Source organism: Papaver somniferum, chromosome 6 (genome assembly GCF_003573695.1).
Source record: "Papaver somniferum cultivar HN1 chromosome 6, ASM357369v1, whole genome shotgun sequence".
NCBI lineage: Eukaryota > Viridiplantae > Streptophyta > Magnoliopsida > Ranunculales > Papaveraceae > Papaver > Papaver somniferum.
Window position 1 is genome coordinate 2,785,856 of NC_039363.1, and position 19,682 is coordinate 2,805,537.

A 19,682-nucleotide genomic window follows, 5' to 3' on the forward strand; every position below is an offset into this window, starting at 1 on the left:
GGTTCAATCATCTTCGTACTATTATGATGAGGATAGTAGTAATGAGAATCTGAAATGTGTAGGCATAGTGATCAGGAATCTATTAATCCAATTGAGCTTTATAATGATTATATTATTTCTAGTTCCAATCCAAATAATTTTATGATTATTCACCTATTCAAAAGGACGAGGATTTGATTAGGGATACCACCGTTTTAGACGATGTAGTTTTTCCTTTTGACTACGAAGCCGATAATGCTTTAGAGGAACGGGTTTATTCTGAAAATGTTGTTTTAGAGTCTAGCGAATTAGAAACAATAGTCTTAGACGAAGAAGATGGAACCGTAGAGATGAGTAAAGATGCACTACCTGATAATAACTTAGAAGAATCAATTAACCATTTTCAAGAACATGATGATCTAGAAATTAGGAAAATTGTGACTAGTCTATCTAGAGACACTGAAAACTCTAAGTTTGGGGGTGATTATCACCTTCCTAGTGCCTTACCTTTAAGTCTCAGAAAGTCCCCTCACTTAGGACTTGATATCTCTGCCTCGACCATTTTACAAGATTACCTTCATACTCGTTTTCCCGAACCTAATGATGTCAAGGAAGAAGTTCAGTCATTAGAAACCCATCCTATGGTTGATGTGGTTTTCCCAGGAAATAATACCAAGATTGAATTTGTTTTCCCACCAAATAGTTTTCTTCCAATTGTGGGAACGTATAAATTTCAAATGTGTCACTTTTTAAGTTCTGAGACTAAGCCTAAGTACTTTAGATTAATAGAATCGACACATTTTCTTAAGAATGACCACTACTCTCATTGTGGTCAGTTATGTAAGTCAAAATTGATTGACTTAGAGGATCCTCAATTATTTAGGTTATTATTTTGTGCTTCTAAGTTCTTATTTGAGTTTTTCCAGACTCCAGGACCTAATGATTCGGATCCCACCTATGAAGAAATCCAACCGATGAAAACTTTTTATTTAGACCCTTTTATAGATACTGAACCTGAACCACAACTAGATGTAGTTGTCTTAAACAAAAAATAGATAAGGGTGTGTTGGATATCTTCCTGGTCTATTATAGTCTCCTCTTCTTGTGAGTAACACTTTTTGATCCAGACGACCCACAGTTATTCCGATTACTGTTATATGATTCTACGAGGTGACTAGTTCATTCCAAGTCTGGCTGAAGACTTTAAACTTAGCACTTCTTGGGAGGTAACCCAATCTCATGCAACACGGTAATATCTTTCCTTAACACTTTTGCTTCAAATAGTAACAATTTCTCTCCTTGCTCATACTTTTAATTTTATCTTTAGAACATTGAGGACAATGTTAGATTTAAGTTTTGGGGTATGGGAGAATCTTTTCAGTTGCAGTATAAATAAATAAACTCCAGAGCCTAGAAATTTATGCTTATTAAGGTTGGCACTAACCAATCTAAGTGGATGGGAACATCTTGGTTATAGGAGTTGAGGAACCAATCTGATTAGATGGAAACATCGAAAGAGTCTATTCATAAAAGCACGGAGCTCAGGTGTTAGTAATAACATGATAGTTTCACCATATCTCGTTGAGTCCTTTTCACTTCTATTTTTATTTTGTTTTGTTTTTAAACTATGTTTCTCTAAGAGAGTAGGTGGGGCCCATGATTCAAGTTGTTACCACTGCTAGGGTGGAATAGAGTGATTGAGATACCAAAAAAAAACTGACCAATTAGACCAATCGGAATAAACAGTAACACTTGGATATCAATATGGGTGTGTTCTCCCTGTCTCCGTCGCCTAAGCAAGCGTGGAATGCAGGACCCGTGAGAACTATCATGTAATCTGCTGACAAGAAGCATGCGCTTGGATCCAAAAGATCTATTCATGTCGTTAATAAAAAAAAAAGTGTTCTTTGTAGTCAATCACCGGTACCCTTGTATATGCCAGTTGTGTTGACCTAGAGTTAAGATTATCGACCACTGGTTCCCTTGTATATGCCAGTGTGTTGATATTAGTCAGACCGGTATCTCAGTCCATTAGGATAGGTTCATCCTAGTAGTTGCCTTCAGACATATATGAGAAACACCGTTCACCTAGTAAACATCAAAACCATCTATGTTTTTCTATATACATCTCATTATCTATCCATTTGATTAGTTTTGACTCCGGTTATGATGTCCATAGTGAAACTATCTGAGCAGAGCTCTGTCACTTATGTATGAATTTTGGAATTTCGCATCAGGATACTTCCTCATATAGTCAATGTGTATATGCCAACCAAGGAGATTCTTTAGTGCCTTCCAAGGTTCTGCATAGATATCTAGGGTCTGGAGTATAGGTTTTGTGGGCACACCTCTGGTAAACCCTCCGGAGACAACACTCCGCTGCTAGGGCCACCTAGCGGTTTAACGGCCTGCTGCACGTGCTAAGTGTAGTCATTTTATTTTGCTCGAGGACTAGCAAATAATAAGTTTGGGGGTATTTGATAGACACATTTTTATGTCTAATTTTTCCTCAATGTCTCTATTGTTGGTACTCGAATTCGTACTTATTGTGTTATTTTATGTTTTTGTAGATGTTTTTGGAAAAAATAAGCTCTTGCGGCGAAATTGGCTCGAAAAGTGTTGTTTTACACCCCAAGATAGAGTACTAAAGACACCTCAGAAATGCGCCGGAGGAACCCAGAAAAAAAATGTTGGAAACACCCCATAAAAATTACTTAAGACACCCCAAAGGACGTTTGTTATTCGGACTCTCAGTGTTGGTTAAGGGGCTCTCAATTACTAAGGGGCACCTTCTTTACTAATCAGCACCTATTGCTATTCACAATCCAGCACTCAAGATTAGGGTAGCAAGTTGTTTAAACTCGAAGAATCAGGAGGTTACGTTGAGTTGGAAGAAAAACAGGTTAATGCACGTGCCCGTGAGATATTTTTGGAGTATGGATGTATTTTTGGGAAGATATTATTGCAGATTTTCGTGGGATTTGAACAAATATTATATGCTCACTATGTACACACGTCTTTTACGTGTTTTGAAAAAGCAAACTCGGTTATTTTCGGTAGTTATACAAAACAGGGCAAGGAAGATATTATCGGGTGTAATTGATTTGATTCTCTGAGTTATAATAGGAAATTAGGATTGAAGAGAGGATATTCTCATAGGATTTTTCTGTCGGATGGAAGTTTTGGGGATAAATCAATCAACTCAGAATCGCGTGAGAATAAAAAAAATATTCCTAAGTTTAATGTCATTATGGAGGAGATTATGGGCATTCATTCGAAATATTTCTTGACTGTTGGGTATATAAATGATTCCTGGGAGTCAGGGAGTTTTGGGAGAGTTTTGGGAGAGAAGTTTGAGGAGAGTTTAGAATTATATTTCTCTCATTCTCATCATTTGTAAACCATTTTTGAGCCATAATAAATTATTTTGAGAGCATTTTTACTATGATGAGCTAATTCCCTCGTAACCAAGGCAATGGAGGAAGCTATTCACACAACATAAATGGGTAATTATTTCATTTAATTATATAATTCACCTAATCGCTACTTTTGCAGAGTTTTAAATTGTTTGAATGATTGTCTTAATTATTTTTTATTCAGCTTGATATGTTATGCTTGGTTTAATATCTTGATAATCTATGCTTAAGGTTTACAAATAATGTTTGAGAATTTGTATGATTGATAGTGAATTAAAGATAAAAGAGGACTTAAGAATATAATAGAGTTTTGAAATATTTATCATTCAATTTTGCGTAATAGTGGAATCTACTGTCTTGGTTACCTCTCGCACCCATTGTTAATATTTTTGTATATATAATTTTATTAAATCTAAAATTCTATTTCCTTCACAAGTCTGAAACGAATCCTATTTACAACAACGACAAACAAAAATCTTAATCATTACTATTGTTGAACAACGACAGTAGAGCGGGGGTCGTTGTTCTTCAGGAAAATAAGTCTTCCCTCGGCAGCTTATTATTCTCGAGTTCTTCTTCTTTGCAGCAGCAAAACTTTTCTTTTGCAACCTTGCTTTCTCGCTTCTCTCACGTCCCAAACCTCTCCAAACTTTCCCCAAACTTTTTATGACTTATCCCAACTCTATTTCTACACTACAGGACTAAGAAATCCCGAGAAATTCTTCTCTTTTCTTCCACGTAAAGTCATGGGATATTTTTTTTTCTTTACGCAGTGCTTCTTGTTTAATCTCAAACTATCCTCCATTAGATAGGTTAAAATCCTAATAGGATATTCTTCTCCATATTTACGCGTGTAACTCCCCATATATATACAAAGGATGGAGAAATCCCGTAATATAGTTTCCTTGTTTTCACCTAAACTCGGTTTCTATCTTTCTTTTCTTTGTATCTACAAATCTTACCAACCCTGTTTCGGTAAGACAGGCCCAAACCTATAAAAATCCATGAAAGAACCCGTATAAATCTCGTCCAATCAGCTCCTGATAATATCACAGGTGAAACTATTTTGCACCTGAATTTTCCTGCCAAAACGATAGTTTTAAAATGAGAAAAAGGATGCCCCATTATCATCTAATGGGGTGCTAATAGTAGCTGCCTGAAAATGGGTGTTGTGGATAAATTTGGGTGCTGAGGACAAATTTGGGCTATACATAGCCTAGGTGCTCCTTAGAAAATTGCAACTGTCCTCCGGGGTGTCCCGAGCAACTTTTCGAGACGATTTTTCCAAAAATGTTTATTTCTCCAAAAACACCTAAAGAGACACAAAAATCCATAATAAATACAAAATCGAGTGCCAAAAATATATAGTATTGAGATCAAATTAGACATAAAAATGTGTTTATCACCCTGCAACCAAACACTCTCAAGTGATCATAAGTAGGCTCTTTGTCTCTCCATACCTTTTCTGCTACTTCTCCATCTAGCGGTCTTGAAGGAGATGGATTGATCAAGTGCACATCAGTATTAATTGTTTCACCCCAGAAATGCTTCTGCAACTTGGAATGAGATAGCATGTACCTGATTCTCTCAAGAATAATGCGGTTCATCCTCTATGAAAAACCATTATGTTGTGGTGTCTTCGGTACTGATTGTCCATGACATATACCCATGATCTTGCAATACACTTTAAGTGGTCCAATGTACTCTCACCCGTTGTCAGAACGAAGAAACTTCAAGGTTCTACATGTTTCTCTTTCCACCATGTTGTGAAACATCTTGAACACAGGAATAATCATTAACACTTGGATAGCAATATGTGTGTGTTCTCCATGTCTCCGTCGCCTAAGCAAGCGTGGAATGTAGGACCCGTCGGAATTATAATGTAATTTGCTGACAAGAAGCATGCGCTTGGATCCAAAAGATCTAATCATGCCGTTAATCAAAAAAAAAAATTGTTCTTTGTTGTCAATCACTGGTACCCTTGTATATGCCAGTAGTGTTGACCTAGAGTTAAGATTATCGACCACTGGTTCCCTTGTGTATGCCAGTATGATGATATTAGTCAGACTGGTATCTCAGTCCATTTAGATAGGTTCATCCTAGTAGTGGCCTTCAGACAGATATGGGAAACACCGTTCACCTAGTAAACATCAAAACCATCTATGTTTTTCTATATCCATATCATTATCTATCCATGTGATTAGTTTTGACTCCGGTTATGATGTCCGTAGTGAAACTCTCTGAGTAAAGCTCTGTCACTTATATATGAATTTTGGAATTTCGCATCAGGGTACTTTCTCTTATAGTCAATGTCTGTATACCAACCAAGGAGATTCTTTAGTGCCTTCCAAGGTTCTGCATAGATGGATAGGGTCTGGACTAAAGGTTTTGTGGGTACACCTCTGGTAAACTCTCTGGAGACAACACTTCGCCGCTAGGGCCACCTAGCGGTTTAACGACCTGCTGCACGTGCTAAGTGTAGTCATTTTATTTTGCTCGAGGACTAGCAAATAATAAGTTTGGGGGTATTTGATAGACACATTTTTATGTCTAATTTTTCCTCAATGTCTCTATTGTTGGTACTCGAATTCGTACTTATTGTGTTATTTTATGTTTTTGTAGATGTTTTTGAAAAAAATAAGCTCTTGCGGCGAAATTGGCTCGAAAAGTGGTGTTTTACACCCCAGGATAGAGTACTAAAGACACCCCAGAAATGCGCTAAAAGCACCCGGAGGAGTTCTTAAAAATACCCAGAAAAATTATTGTTTCAGCCCCCAAAATTACTATTTCCGCCCCAATTGCTAAAGGGACTCCAGGAATGGATTAGGGGGAGATCACTTTCTTCCCATAATTTGAAAATATTTTTGGCTGGAAAATTATTTCATACACTGGCAGATTTTACGGGCATGATTTGAAAGGGTTATGAGTAGACTAAAGAGCTGAAATTCAAGGGATAGACTCTTTATGGGTTTATGAATATATTTTGAGCGTTGGAATGACCTGAGTTAGGCCCAATCGCAGGATATTTATCACAACAGTGAAAAAAGGAAAATAGGGTTTCAAGTTGATTTATGGAAATTAAAGGAGACTAATGGTAAGAGAAATAATTCTAAGGATTCATATACATATTTAGAAGATATTGGAATGATCGAAACAGCTCAGAAACGCGTGGAGAAAGTAAATATAGAAATTATTGCCCGTGGAAAATATTTGTGTTCAATGAAGATTATTTGGAGTTATGACGAGATTCAATGCGTGTTATAGATATAAATAGTCTAATAGGGTGATGCAGAAAAGGGATCGAGAGTTTGGGGTCGATAGGAGAGCTCAGGAGCGAGAAATCAAGAGTTGATGAGACTCTGTTTCTGCTTCCGGTGCTGATGAAGAACACCAAAAACACGAAGAACAGACTCGCAGGGACAGTCGTTTATCAACAGTGTCTAAGATGCACAATCGTGGGTCGTAGGTGTGGGTCTTAGAACCACAGCAACAACAACACTTCTCTTTTATCGTTCTTTTGTGACGCTTTCTGTGAGTCGCACATTAGCTGTTTACATCATTTTCTCTTCTTCTCTTCATTGTAAACACCATTTGAGCAATAAATAAATATTTTGAGCGTGTTTTTATCATGATGAGATAAACCCAACACTGGGACGACGGAGGAGGGTGAATTTCATACACGGGTAAATTTATTTTATTCTTTTTTATGACTTTTGCATGAATTTAAAATTGAAATATGATTTGAATTAATTGGTTGCTATTTAATTTGATGATGTATGCTTAGCTAAGTTGTGTTGATACATCATGCTTAGTTATTACAATCAATGTTTTAAGAATCTATCTTGGCAAAATCAGAGTCTATGTTAATTTTATTGAGTTCTAATTGTCAAAGAATATATGAATGAACCTTGTGTAGTGAATTCAGCCAAATCCTTAGTCCCAGTACCTCTCACCCATTGTTAATATTTTTGTATATATAATTTTATTAAATCTAAAAATTCCATTTCCTTCACAAGTCTGAAACGAATCTTATTTACAACAACGACAAACAAAAATCTTAATCACCAATGTGCAGCCAACACTGGTATTAACTTTCACATAACCATTCCTACAATCTACGCAACACCACTGTCTCTCATTCTGACTGACCCAAAGTCACCATCCTTGTAGAAGGTAAATACATCTTCATGAGGATTAGCATGATAAAATGCACCTGAATCAACTATTCACTCTGAATCAGAACCTGCAGAGCTCACACAAACATCATTACAATCTGAGAATAAAATGATATCACCATCTGTTGCAATAGCTGCAACATCATTTTCCTGTTTTATCATTTCCTTTTCCCTTTTTTTGTTCTTGCTTCGGCTTCCTGCATTCATTTGAATAATGACCTCTCATATGATAGTTTCAACATTCGACGTCCTTTCTGGACTTTGATTTACCCCTTGACTTGCTACGGCTAACATGTCTTTTGTCTTTTCTTCTACCCTATTTTCTGTGACAAGAGCTTCTGGATGAGATGAGTCTAATAACCTTCTTCTAACTTATTCATTCAGCAAACTGTTCGTTTCATCAGTCATGTTTAACTTCCTGTCTGGAGCAGAATAACTGAGACAATTCCTCAATGGCTCCCAACTGTCTGGTAAAGTATTTAGGAACATATAAGCTCGAATCTCTTCAGGAATTTTCAGCTCCATAGATGTAAGCTGATTCATAATACCCTTCATTTCATTTAAATGTTGCATCATTGAACTTCCTTCCTTGTAGCACAGCTTTCCAAGCCTTTTGAATATAAGAGCTTTTGCACAAGGAGATTGTTGATCATATATCTCCTCTAACTTGGTCCACAAAGAATATGCTAGTGTCTCACTAGCCACATGATGAAAAATACCATCATCAATCCGAGCAATAAAATTGTTTGTGTTTCTTATCTGCTGCCTGAATTAGAAACTCGTCAACATTACAAATTGCACATGGCTGACATAAAAACTGATATTCTACATTGGATAAGGTATTCTCCCAAATTTTATCAGACTAATTTGATATCAAGTGGCCATCCATTTCTTCTTTGATGGTGGTATGCCACATGAATAATGTTATCTGGTGTAACGACATAAAACTAATCGTACAAATCTTTATATGAAGCAGTTGTTGCAATTGACCTGTTTACATGTAAACTGCTTCTTCTTCCTCTATTACTTGTTCATGGACCGAAGATGTATCGTTTGCCAATTGATGAATCTTGTCAATGAATTTGAACATCATCTCCAAACCCTTCTCATCTGATAATAACAAAAAAAAAAAAATCTAATTCAGTAACAATACAAAGGAATTAAGAAAAAACAAAATAGACTTAACAAAAATAAAAATCGTTACCAAATCTTGGTATTGTATGGCCTCTAGGGTGATGAATGACAACAGGATCCACACATAACTCCAACAAGTTCTCCCCATATGGCCTCAGAAAGTCCGTCTCTCCTGAAATTTAAGTAAAAACAATGAGATATTATGACCAAGTTGATTCAACTGTAAGTTCAAACAATGACTGAGCTTACAATGTCACTGTTCTTGGACCTTTCTCTGGAGGAGACCTCAGATGTCTCCCACAAAGCTTGCAAAAAGATAACCAAATTATAAGGGTCACAAACAAAACTCCATGGGAACTAGCAACTCAGCCACAGGTTTCTACTGCTGTCTTAATTTGTCAAGTTACGCAATTAGGATAACATCTTCCGATTAGCTTCCTATAAACAATTTAACAAGGGTGTATCCAGACTAATGATGAAGCACCTGCAATTTGAATGCCAATATTCTTAACATTTCCAATCTTAGCTTGTAATTTCTGGTCCGGGTAATAGTTTGTTTCTCATTCATTCGAAATGTATGGGTTTTAGCAAGTTGAGACTTGCATTAAGTCAGGTAAAATGTGGCAGTGTGATGTATGCCAAATTGCCAACCACATGGGCAAACTATCCAACCAGATGCAGTACAACATCAGAAAACCCATTCACATATTCTACCGAACCCGCAATCGAATGAATTCAACATAGAAAGAAAAATACCTAAGAAATGAAGAGATGGACATTGAACTGGTGAAGAAGAACTATAAGCATTCTCAGCTACAGCTGGTGACCTGAACATTGCCCCTCCTATTACAATTATGAACTTTATCTTCGGAACTTTGGTCAATGCTAATCCCTGTTCAATTAGCATAATCAGAACAATTAGTCAACCAAAAATCAATCTAACAAATTTCCGGATTACAAAATTGAAATGAAACACACCTTAGATTGCAAACCAGGCAAAGCAGCAGATAAAATAGCCCCTTGAGAGAAGCCAAGCAACCCATCAAAAGGACCTTGCTTTAACATTACATCTTGAATACATTCAAGACATTCTTCAAAATTCCTGTACTCTGTAAAATCCTAAAATCCCAAAAACAAAATCAGAATTAAAAACCCAGATTCAAAAGAATGACATTAAATAATCAATGAATTCAACTTACTTTGTCAAATTGGAACCATTCATAATAAGGAGGATCAAAAATCCCTTGGACTTCAGATTTCCCTTCGGCCGGAAACGGAGCATCAACGTAGACAAGATCCAATTTGTTAATCACTGATTCCGGCCATTTCGTAGTGACTTGTTTCTTGATGATTTCACCACTTGTTCTAAACCCGTGTAGACACAGAACCCTCGGTTTCTTTTCCACCTCTCCAATTCTCTTCTGGTTTCCCATGTTTTTCTTCTCTGACTCGTGAATTTCTTCTCCAATGAAATTGGAATAAATAGCAGGGGGTGAGAATATCGTTGTCATAATGGCGTAGAATCTTTTTTTTTTTTGTCTAGAAGGCTAAATGTGGCCGCATGTTTTTTTTTGGTTAGAGCTGACAGCATTGGTGACGACGAGACGCGTGTGTGTAGTTGGGGTGAGTGGTTATGAAAAGGTCGCTAGCCACCAGTAGGTCCAGGAGCACATGAGAAAAACAAGTATATTTTGGAATCTTCCTTCCATTCCGACAGTGCAATAATTTAGGGATCCGCAGAAATCACGCATTTTGTTTCTCTTATGAACGACAGGTGGTGAGCACGTTGCACGTGTTTCCAGATAATTCGGGGTAATTGGAAACCATATTTTTTTATTTAAAAATTATATGTTGTACTTCAAAACCAATTAATTGTTTAAAAATCCTATTAGTAAATATACGACGTGAAGGTGTAGATAACACTTTCTTGAACACCTTCATAATTAGTAATCGGTCCCTCCTTACTTGTAAGATCTTATTATTGGAGATGGATTTATACCAAACGGGGGTTTAAAATCCTATGTGTCACTAAAAATAAATAGATCCACCCTTTCTTGGAGATGCTTTAATGAGAAAACTTTTAAGGAGAAAACATATAAGATTTGGTGATATATAAAAAAAAATAAAATTGATATCATCATTTGTGCTCATTGCGTAGCTAATTTAAAGAGTTTTTCGAAATATATAAAATTTACAAAAATCCGACATGTAGTTTAAAAGATTTGGGATTTCTAAATATATAAAAAGTGCATTTACCTTTACTTCTGTATAAACATTCTTTATACCACTTCTTTAAATCTAACGGCTGATAAGAAAGAGGAAGTCTAATGATCTAACGGACAATAGCAATAGTTCTGACAGAATTTTATTTGTGAAATCTAACGATGGAATTTTAAAATTTGAAAATCCAACGGTTATATTTACTTAAGTTTTATAATCCCTTATTGCTATTAAAAAGGAGAGATTTTGTTCAATGGCCGGTATGATACCCCGGTCAAATTTAGAGTCACAATCAAAAAACGAAATTTTTTGGTTGGGAAATAATACATGGTTAGTCCCTTTTGAGTGTGAGGCTTGAGGAATGTTTTAGAGGACGAGTCTTATGTGTGAAGCATAGTATGGATGAATTTCGTGTCCGTAAGAGATTGGGAAGAGCGCGTGGAGCCCAAGGCTAGGGCTGCATATTAAACGGGACGGTTTTTGTTTAGCTGAGTACCTGTACCTCCCTATGATCGGTACTTGTACCTTGTGCAGTACGGGACGGGACTAGACCTGTATCTGTTTAATTCGGTGCGAAACGGGACGAAACTGATTCTTTACCTGTAGTATCTGTAAAAATAAAATGTCAAGGAGATAAAAAGAAAACACATAATTTACTGTTCATTTTCTATTTCACAGTTTCTTTTTAACTAAAATTTGAGAAGAAAACACATAATTTGAGATTTACAGCAAAAAAGAACTCAATTTTTGAAATTGGTTTCTCTCCAGTTTAGTCCATCGATCGGTAGAAGAGATTGGAAAAAGAGAAGAACCCGAAATTTAAGGATTTTGCACCCAACAGTTTCAAATTATGATGGAGAGTTAGTTGCTGCAAATGGTCTTTATTCTTCACTTGCTCTTTTCTGCAGTGGTTTCCTCCAAGCACCATGGTAATTTCTATTATGTTGTTTCTTTTCTTTTCTTTTTTTTTTTTTCCAATTTTTGTATGCGTACTGGAACTGGGCCATCCTCAAATCCCAGATCACTGAGTTGTTTTCGCACTTGGTTTCTGTTCAAGAGTATTTTTACCTTAATTCGATATCAGGAAATCTTGCCAACGAGCTTGTCAATATCATCAATCAGAATCGAACACTTCAAAAGAACCGGTAAATAGAAAACGAATATGGTGGTGCGGTGGCTTAGAAGATGGTGTTAGAACTTAGAACAGTTGATGATGATTAGAACTTAGAAGATGGTGGTGCATCGACGATGGCCTCTTCTCTTCTCTTCTATGAGAGGAAAATGAAAACCTGAAAGATGGAACGGGAAATGAGGAGAATACGATAGAGAAAGGGTATAACCCATACTATCAACGGCTAATTCAACGGATAGAGATCCTCGGTACTACGTGACTGGAATATTATAGAACCATTACTCGTACCTACTCTAGGAACGATACCAGTTTTTGGTACTTATACCTGTCTCATCTGACCGCGGTTCCGGGATGATACCTGTATGGTTTCTCTGGTTCCGATACGGTCTTATGGGACGGGACGGTTCCTGTGCAGCCCTACTCAAGGCTCTTGGATTCAGCTAGGACATGCTTATGAGGCTCAGGTCTCGTGGAGTCAGTTGGGACATGAGAAAGGTTTGTATACATGTGCCTGAGAGTACCTTTTGTGTATATGAGACTATGAAAAACTTGACTTCACCAGTGAATCTCACAAGATCATTAATTCATTGCAGCATACATGACCAACATACCTCGTGAGTTTGTGATGGGAGTTAGTCACGAGGTTTAGGAGCAGACATGACGAGTGTATTTGGCGGGATGTACTAGGAGTCACTGTCACTCATAGTCTCGTAAGACTTGAGTAGTGTTCATGAGAGAGATGTAGGAGTTGTGCTTACTGGTATTTAAATCTCTCTCATGATTATAGAATCAGTCATGGACGTTCATGAGGATAACGAGCAGACATGAGTAGTATATATCGTGTGGATGTACAAAAAAACATATTTATGACGTCCTTAGTTTGGAAGATGAGCTTTGAGAGGCCGAGAGCTGCAAAAAACTAAGTCTTGAAATTAAGGCCGAAAGCATAGTCTCTTTCATGAGTTGGAGACTTTGGGTGAGCCTATGAGTCTAGTTTTTGCGATAAATCTCGAATCGAATCTTAAATTACCATTATGCCTTGTCATGAAAGACCATCATCTACATCCCTTAAACGTGGATCTATTACTAGCTATAAATTATAATGGTTCTTTCAAAGATTCAACTCAAATCGGAGGCATTGTATTATTCATTCAATATTATCCAGGTACTCCACTAGGAGCCAAATGGGTCTTCTTAAATGAAACAGTGAATGAAGAACTACAAGCTATGGTGGTAGCAGTTGAATGGGATAGGCAAATGAGAATAGAGGATGTGAACTTTGAGCTAGATTTCAAGCTTTCTACTAGTGGCAGTCACGGAAAAAAAAAACACTACTTGGAAAAATCATCATTAGATTTTTGATATTAGCTAATTATTTACCTGGCTAGTTTGGGGCATATAGGGGTTATATGTGGCTACGTGACAAAACTAGATAAAAGTACTAAGATATCCTCTCTTTTAAAATTCAATCATTCTAAAATCTATTCAAATAATTTCTCTTACAAATTAAAATTCAAACTCAAACTCAAACTCATCCATTAATTCTAACAACATCGATCGATTTAAAAGATATTTCATCATACATTCAGAAAAAAATAATCAAACTAAACATCGTCGGTTGCAACTCATATCTCTTTATTATACTTGTGATTAATTTATCTATTCAGGATTGAAAACTACAAACGATCTTGGGTTATTGTGTTTAACATAATTGGTCGACGTTCATATATATATGTACCGATTCTTATGACAATCGGTCGATGTTCATCAACACATCAACTGATTGTACTGAATGTGCTTTCTAGTCGAAATTGTTTTTACCATAATTGTTAAAATTTAATGCCCACATAAAATGATTATGGTATGGAAGAGGTACATGGTTTTCTATATTTTTTTTTTTTGTTGTTAGAATCGGATTATGTGTATATTCACATAAACGTTAATATGTACCTAGAAAAACCTGATTGTTAGAATCATATTTTATCTGTGCATTCTTTAGCCGATTATAGATATCCTTCGTAAATAGCGAACACCAACCCAGAATAGGTTTATGAGTGCATGAACGTAAACCGATTATGGATAGTGTTTTCGAAAAAAATACATAAATTATCGTGTTTTGGTGATGAATCAACATTAGTTGATTTCTACATTAATAAGATTAAATATCTATTAAAAAACTAAATTTACACTAATTAATTAAGGGTAAATTAGTTATTAAAGAACATAATTGGTTAAGGGGTATCCCATTTTACTTCAAAATGCTTATTTTGTCATTTAATAACATGCACCAAATAATTGGCCTAAGCCCCAAATTAGCCGAGATTATTTAGCTAGTTCAATTCTTAGAGGTGTTATCACATGTTGAAATAAAGAAACAAGGTTGTTAATGTTTTTTCGAAATTTGCTAGAACAGAAAAGTCGAGCAAGGAATTACGTAATGTCACTGCTATTTTTCCCATAGTCTACGTAACGTGTACATCTCAGAGAATCTAATACAAAGTAGTAATGATATTTCAGTTGAACTGATATGGGTAAGTAATAAAAGGTACTCAAGATAATGACAATAATAACGAACAATACTGAGGTAATGTAAATGCTACTAAGTTATCAAGAGACGCAAGAGGTTACCTGGTTCGACTTACGTCTACGTCCACGGGGTAATGAGTGTTTATGTATTAAGTAATAGTGGTTACAAATATCTTAAATGCTTCCCAAAGTAATAGAGAGAACTCAATCTATAGTAAATACTTAAGTTCTAAACATTAAAGAGGTATAAGATTAAGACTAGATCTCATTTCCATCCGGTATTGAATGCTTTTATTTGTTGGTGGAGTTCGGTATTTATAGGCCATTCTACTCCAGAAACATATTCGTTGTCTTTGGGTCCACCGTATCCTGATGTATCCTGCGTACAAATGGTACCTTCGTTGTCCGCACGCTTTCTCCAGTCGATATTTGCCACCTCAGCTGAGCCACGTTCCCTCGTGAACTCCCCAACCTTAGTACAGGTTGTTCATTCGTTCACCGCATGCCTTCACCAGTCAGACAATGCGCTTTGACCAAACGTATAGATAAGGCTTGCGACATTAAACGCTGATTAGATATGTCTGCTACCTCTATCCTTTCGAAAGATTCCACCTCCCTATGCTAGGATCCACTTTACCATTTAAGCCATCGAGGTATCCTTCCTCGAGATAGGGTAAAGTAGATCAGGAAGGGATCTGCTACTTCTCAGATACTTGCGTATCGCTAGGGCTACTTTGTTAACTTGCACACGACCGCCAGATACGTGACACGTTCCCACGAGAATATTGGTATTCACATGTAACTTTCCATTATGTATTTGTAGTTAAGTTCTTGTAGTACAAAACAATATTATCTTCTTCTTTTTATTTTTATAAAAGAAAAATTCCTTATATATTGATATAGTAGACGATTGTTGTTACAGAATTATGATAGATCACCTTAGCTAATAAAATATTAAAAATCAAGGTACCAACGTGATCACAGGATTTTCTCCATAAATACTGATTATGCGAATCTATTTTTTTCTACCAGTTTTATCATTCTAGGAACCCAAGGACATTAAACATGTTAAATGGTCTTACTTATTTTATCTGAAACAAAAACAAACGACACATGACTACAAATCATAGAAGCATAAGGATCATTAAATGATCCAACCATTTTTCAAAGTTTTCAATCCAAAAGTAACTATCTAAATTGGCTAAACTAAAGTAACAAAGGTAACCTAGAACGATCGAAATCGGCGAGAAGAAGTATAAATCTGTCTGCATCTGTATATAAATCTCGTTATCAATATTTTAATGTATGCAACTACCGCTTCCACTTTTCCTGAGATTGAAGTTGTTGTCGGAGATTTTTATTTTGTAGATGAAGTTGATGATGTACCTATCAAAGATGTATTCCTTCTTGAGATAATCGAAATATAACTTTTGAGTTTCATCATCATCATCATCATCATTGAAACCTACAAAAAAATACCTAAAACCACTAATAGATGTTACAAGACTTGGACCTTATAAATCCATGTGTAGCAATTCCAGAAGTGAGCTAGCTCTATGATTAGACAAAATAAAAGGCAGTTTAAGACATTTTCTTAAGTGACATTCATTACAGAAAATATGACTTTTGACTACATGAGACAAATTTTAAAAAGAGTGATACTTTTTGAAGATACTGAAATGAAGGATGTGCAAGTCTTCTATGCCAAGTGGATGCTGACGTAGAAATTCTTGATAAGGCTTGAGGAGAACCAGACTTGAGAAACTTCATATGATATAATCCATATTTATGTGGCCCTTGTAAAATGATCCTCCCAGATGAGACATCCTTAACAGAAAAACCTAGAATATCAAATGTAATTGAGCAGTTATTGTCACTTGTGAACAAATAATTTTTTTGATGACTTAGGTACAAGAATAACATCATTCAGATGAAAGTCATAATAACTGGTAGGCTCAGTAGTAGAACCAACATGTGTAATAGTCATACCTTCACCATTATTTGCTTGAATATCCTCAACACCTTCAAAAGGAGTAGCGTGCTGTAATTTATTCTCATCATAAGTAATTTGATTGTTTATTCCTGAGTCAGCATACCAAGCATTCTCCCCCATGATGTTAGCAGTTGCAAGCATAACACTAAATTAGGAGGAGTATAAGAGTTTTTATATACAAAATTCAACATGTAACGACATTCATAAGCAAGATGAACACCTTTGTGGAAAATCTGATAAATCTTGTTAGATATTAAAGCAGTAAAGGTAGAGGTAGGATGCATAGTGGGATTTGGTCATGCTAAGATATTATGAGCAAAATTTGGAACGTGATGCATCTGAAAATGAATAGAGACTCTAGGTGGACAAGGAAATGATGATGTGAAAGGTAATGAGTAGGGAAATGAAGGATAACCCCTACCTCTGCCTATAGCATATAAGAAATTAAATTTGTAGTAACATCAAATGCTTTACTATTATCTTCAGGGAAAAGATCTTTTTGCTTTGTAGTTACAACTATTTCTTTGCTGAGATGATTGTTGTGTAATTCTTTAGGAGGTGACCGGAGGACTTCGAATTCTTATTAAAGTGAAAGACAAGATATAATCAGTTCCCAAGCCATTGAAATCGGTAATAACTAATACATCATCTAAGATCCTATATCCATCAACAAGTAGCTCATTTATTACCTTCTTGATTTCACTCATGGAATTATAAACCGTACCTGATCCCAAGTCTTAGGAATTAGAAAATAAGACGCAATTGAATCAGATGAGAGGTAGAATTTCGAGCAAACATGTGTTCAATTGCTTTGCAAAGATATTTTGAGAAATGAGATCTGACAACGTATGCTATAATAGAATCTGAAATTGAGGATTGAAACCATAGAATCAAGGTTGGATCATCATCATGACAGGCTACATAACCAGGATTCACATCATTGTGTAGCAGATACGGTGGACAAGGTAGAGATCCATTAATAAATCATAAAACTTTGTATTTCTTGAGGAGGGAAGAACTAAAGATTTCAAAGTAAGAAAATTGTCTTCCTTGAGTCTGTAAGACAATTCCATAAATTTGATTAAGAGGAACTTGAGAAATTCTTGATTCATATACCACCATTAGATTGAAGATTGAAAAATGATATACTGAGTACTGTGAAGAAAAAGAAGAATATGAGAGAAAACACTAGATGATTCTGAAGATTAAAGGAAAAATTTGATGAAAAATGGATGTGGATCTGGAAAAATTTACCATTAATGGTGATTATATGCGGAAACGATGTTGTCGGATACCTCAATGTAATGAATATCAGATTGAATTAGTGAAAATTGATCAGTTTCCGAAATATAGGGATGATTCTATATTTATTACACTAAAGGAAGAGAGAAAGAAAAGAAAAAGCTATCCACTTGAAAACATGTGTTCATGCCTAGAAATACACGTGGACCAATAGAAAAAAAGATAATATTATTACAATGACAAAATGTAAACATAGTGTAAGCCAAATATTTTGCGAATACTAGACACATTAGCCTAAGATATTAAAGGGATTCGTTCTCCGATCTCCCATAGGGAGGAATCTCACGAATCAAATTGAGTCAATTAGGACTAAAAATGGTCAGTGTGTTATGTATATGATATTGTAGCACATATGATTGTTTTTTAGGATTATCATGTAATCTAGTTAAGATTATATTGTCAGTATTGAAATTGTTTGTCGGTCATTTTAAGAATAAAATCTTATAAAATACTCGTATTGTAATCATTTAGATTAATCAATGAAGATATTGTATTTGGGAGTTATTCTCTTTTGGGTTGTTTTCTTATAAACATGGTTGGTTTACCTTACAAACCAAATCAACTGTGCTACTTGTTATGATTCTTGTTAAGAGTATAACATTTGGTATCAGGAGCAGGTTATAACAAGGTCTTTTTTTTTCTTATTTGCTCGGTTATCTTTTCAAATAGGAAAATATGAGAAAATTTTGAACTGGAAAATTTTGAGTATGTTGGATGGATTTAGTCTAGAATTTGGAATATTTTCTTTCTGGTTAACAAAGGAGAATATTCATAAGATTTATAATAATTATATTTTGTTCGTTCAGGAAATCAGGATTGTCAAATTTTTATTCGGAAATCAAGGAAAGATTTGGATTTCAAAGATTTGGCTTAAATTGAGATTTATCTTGTTCTTTTTTAAAGAGTTTATAAAAATAAAACCACCATTTTACTTTCTCTAGCCAGAAGAACAAGTGATGTATCAACAAACTTCTAAAGATGTTATGTTGCAAGTTTATGATATTTTGGTAAAACTCAAAGAAGAATTTCATGATATGGCCGAGCTGACAAGAGCCTGACGTGCTTATGATCGTTTAATGGTGAATTCAGAAGACAAGGGTGTTGTTATGTAACTGATTTCTTTGATATCTTCAAGGAAATAGTGAAGTAATACGTTTCGAAGTTTAAGAGTACCTCGTTGTTCGAAATTGGGGATTTCTTTCCAATATTTGATGAATGTGTTGAAACAAAAGGTGGATTAGATGTTTCGCAACAACAAAATTCTGAAGAAAATTACTATGTCCGAGCAATAACAACAAAGTGTTTAACATCTCCGCGTTGCATATATTCCTATGTTGTTGCAATACCTGGAACATGGTGTAATTTTCATTATTTTGAGAACATTTCATTTTTATTGAAGTTATCAAGTCAATGCGGATATGACAAAAGCTTTAGTAGACCGGGTTTTTTGCTTATAACATTGAGGACAAAGTTGATTTTAGGACGAGAGTAATGTTATGTATCTAATGTTGTAGCACGTACGATTGTTGTTTAGGATTATCAATGTAGTTAAGATTATTGTTAGTTATTGAAATTGTTTGTCAGTCATTGTAAGAATAAAACTTTATAAAAATGTCGTAATGTAATAATTTAGACTAATCAGTGAAGATATTATATTTGAGAGTTATTCTCTTTTGGATTATTTTCTTATAAATAGGATTGACATCCTTTATAAATTAAATCAACTGTGCTACTTATTATGATTCTTGTTAAGAACATAACATAGTTACAAATAAAATTCTTACCACAAGTGAAATTTAGAGTGA

General features: G+C 35.3%; 1 protein-coding gene across 1 annotated transcript; it reads right to left on the bottom strand.

Moving 5' to 3' along the window:
• Positions 1 to 8,276: 8,276 nt before the first annotated feature.
• LOC113286675 (esterase AGAP003155-like) lies at positions 8,277 to 10,246 on the bottom strand. The gene is made up of 5 exons (XM_026535264.1): positions 9,904 to 10,246; positions 9,683 to 9,823; positions 9,461 to 9,596; positions 8,775 to 8,876; positions 8,277 to 8,680 (listed from the first exon to the last, which is right to left on the bottom strand). Exons 1-5 carry the CDS (start codon positions 10,213 to 10,215, stop codon positions 8,565 to 8,567), a joined length of 807 nt encoding a protein of 268 aa, XP_026391049.1. The 5' UTR covers positions 10,216 to 10,246; the 3' UTR covers positions 8,277 to 8,564.
• Between the last annotated feature and the right edge of the window lie 9,436 nt (positions 10,247 to 19,682).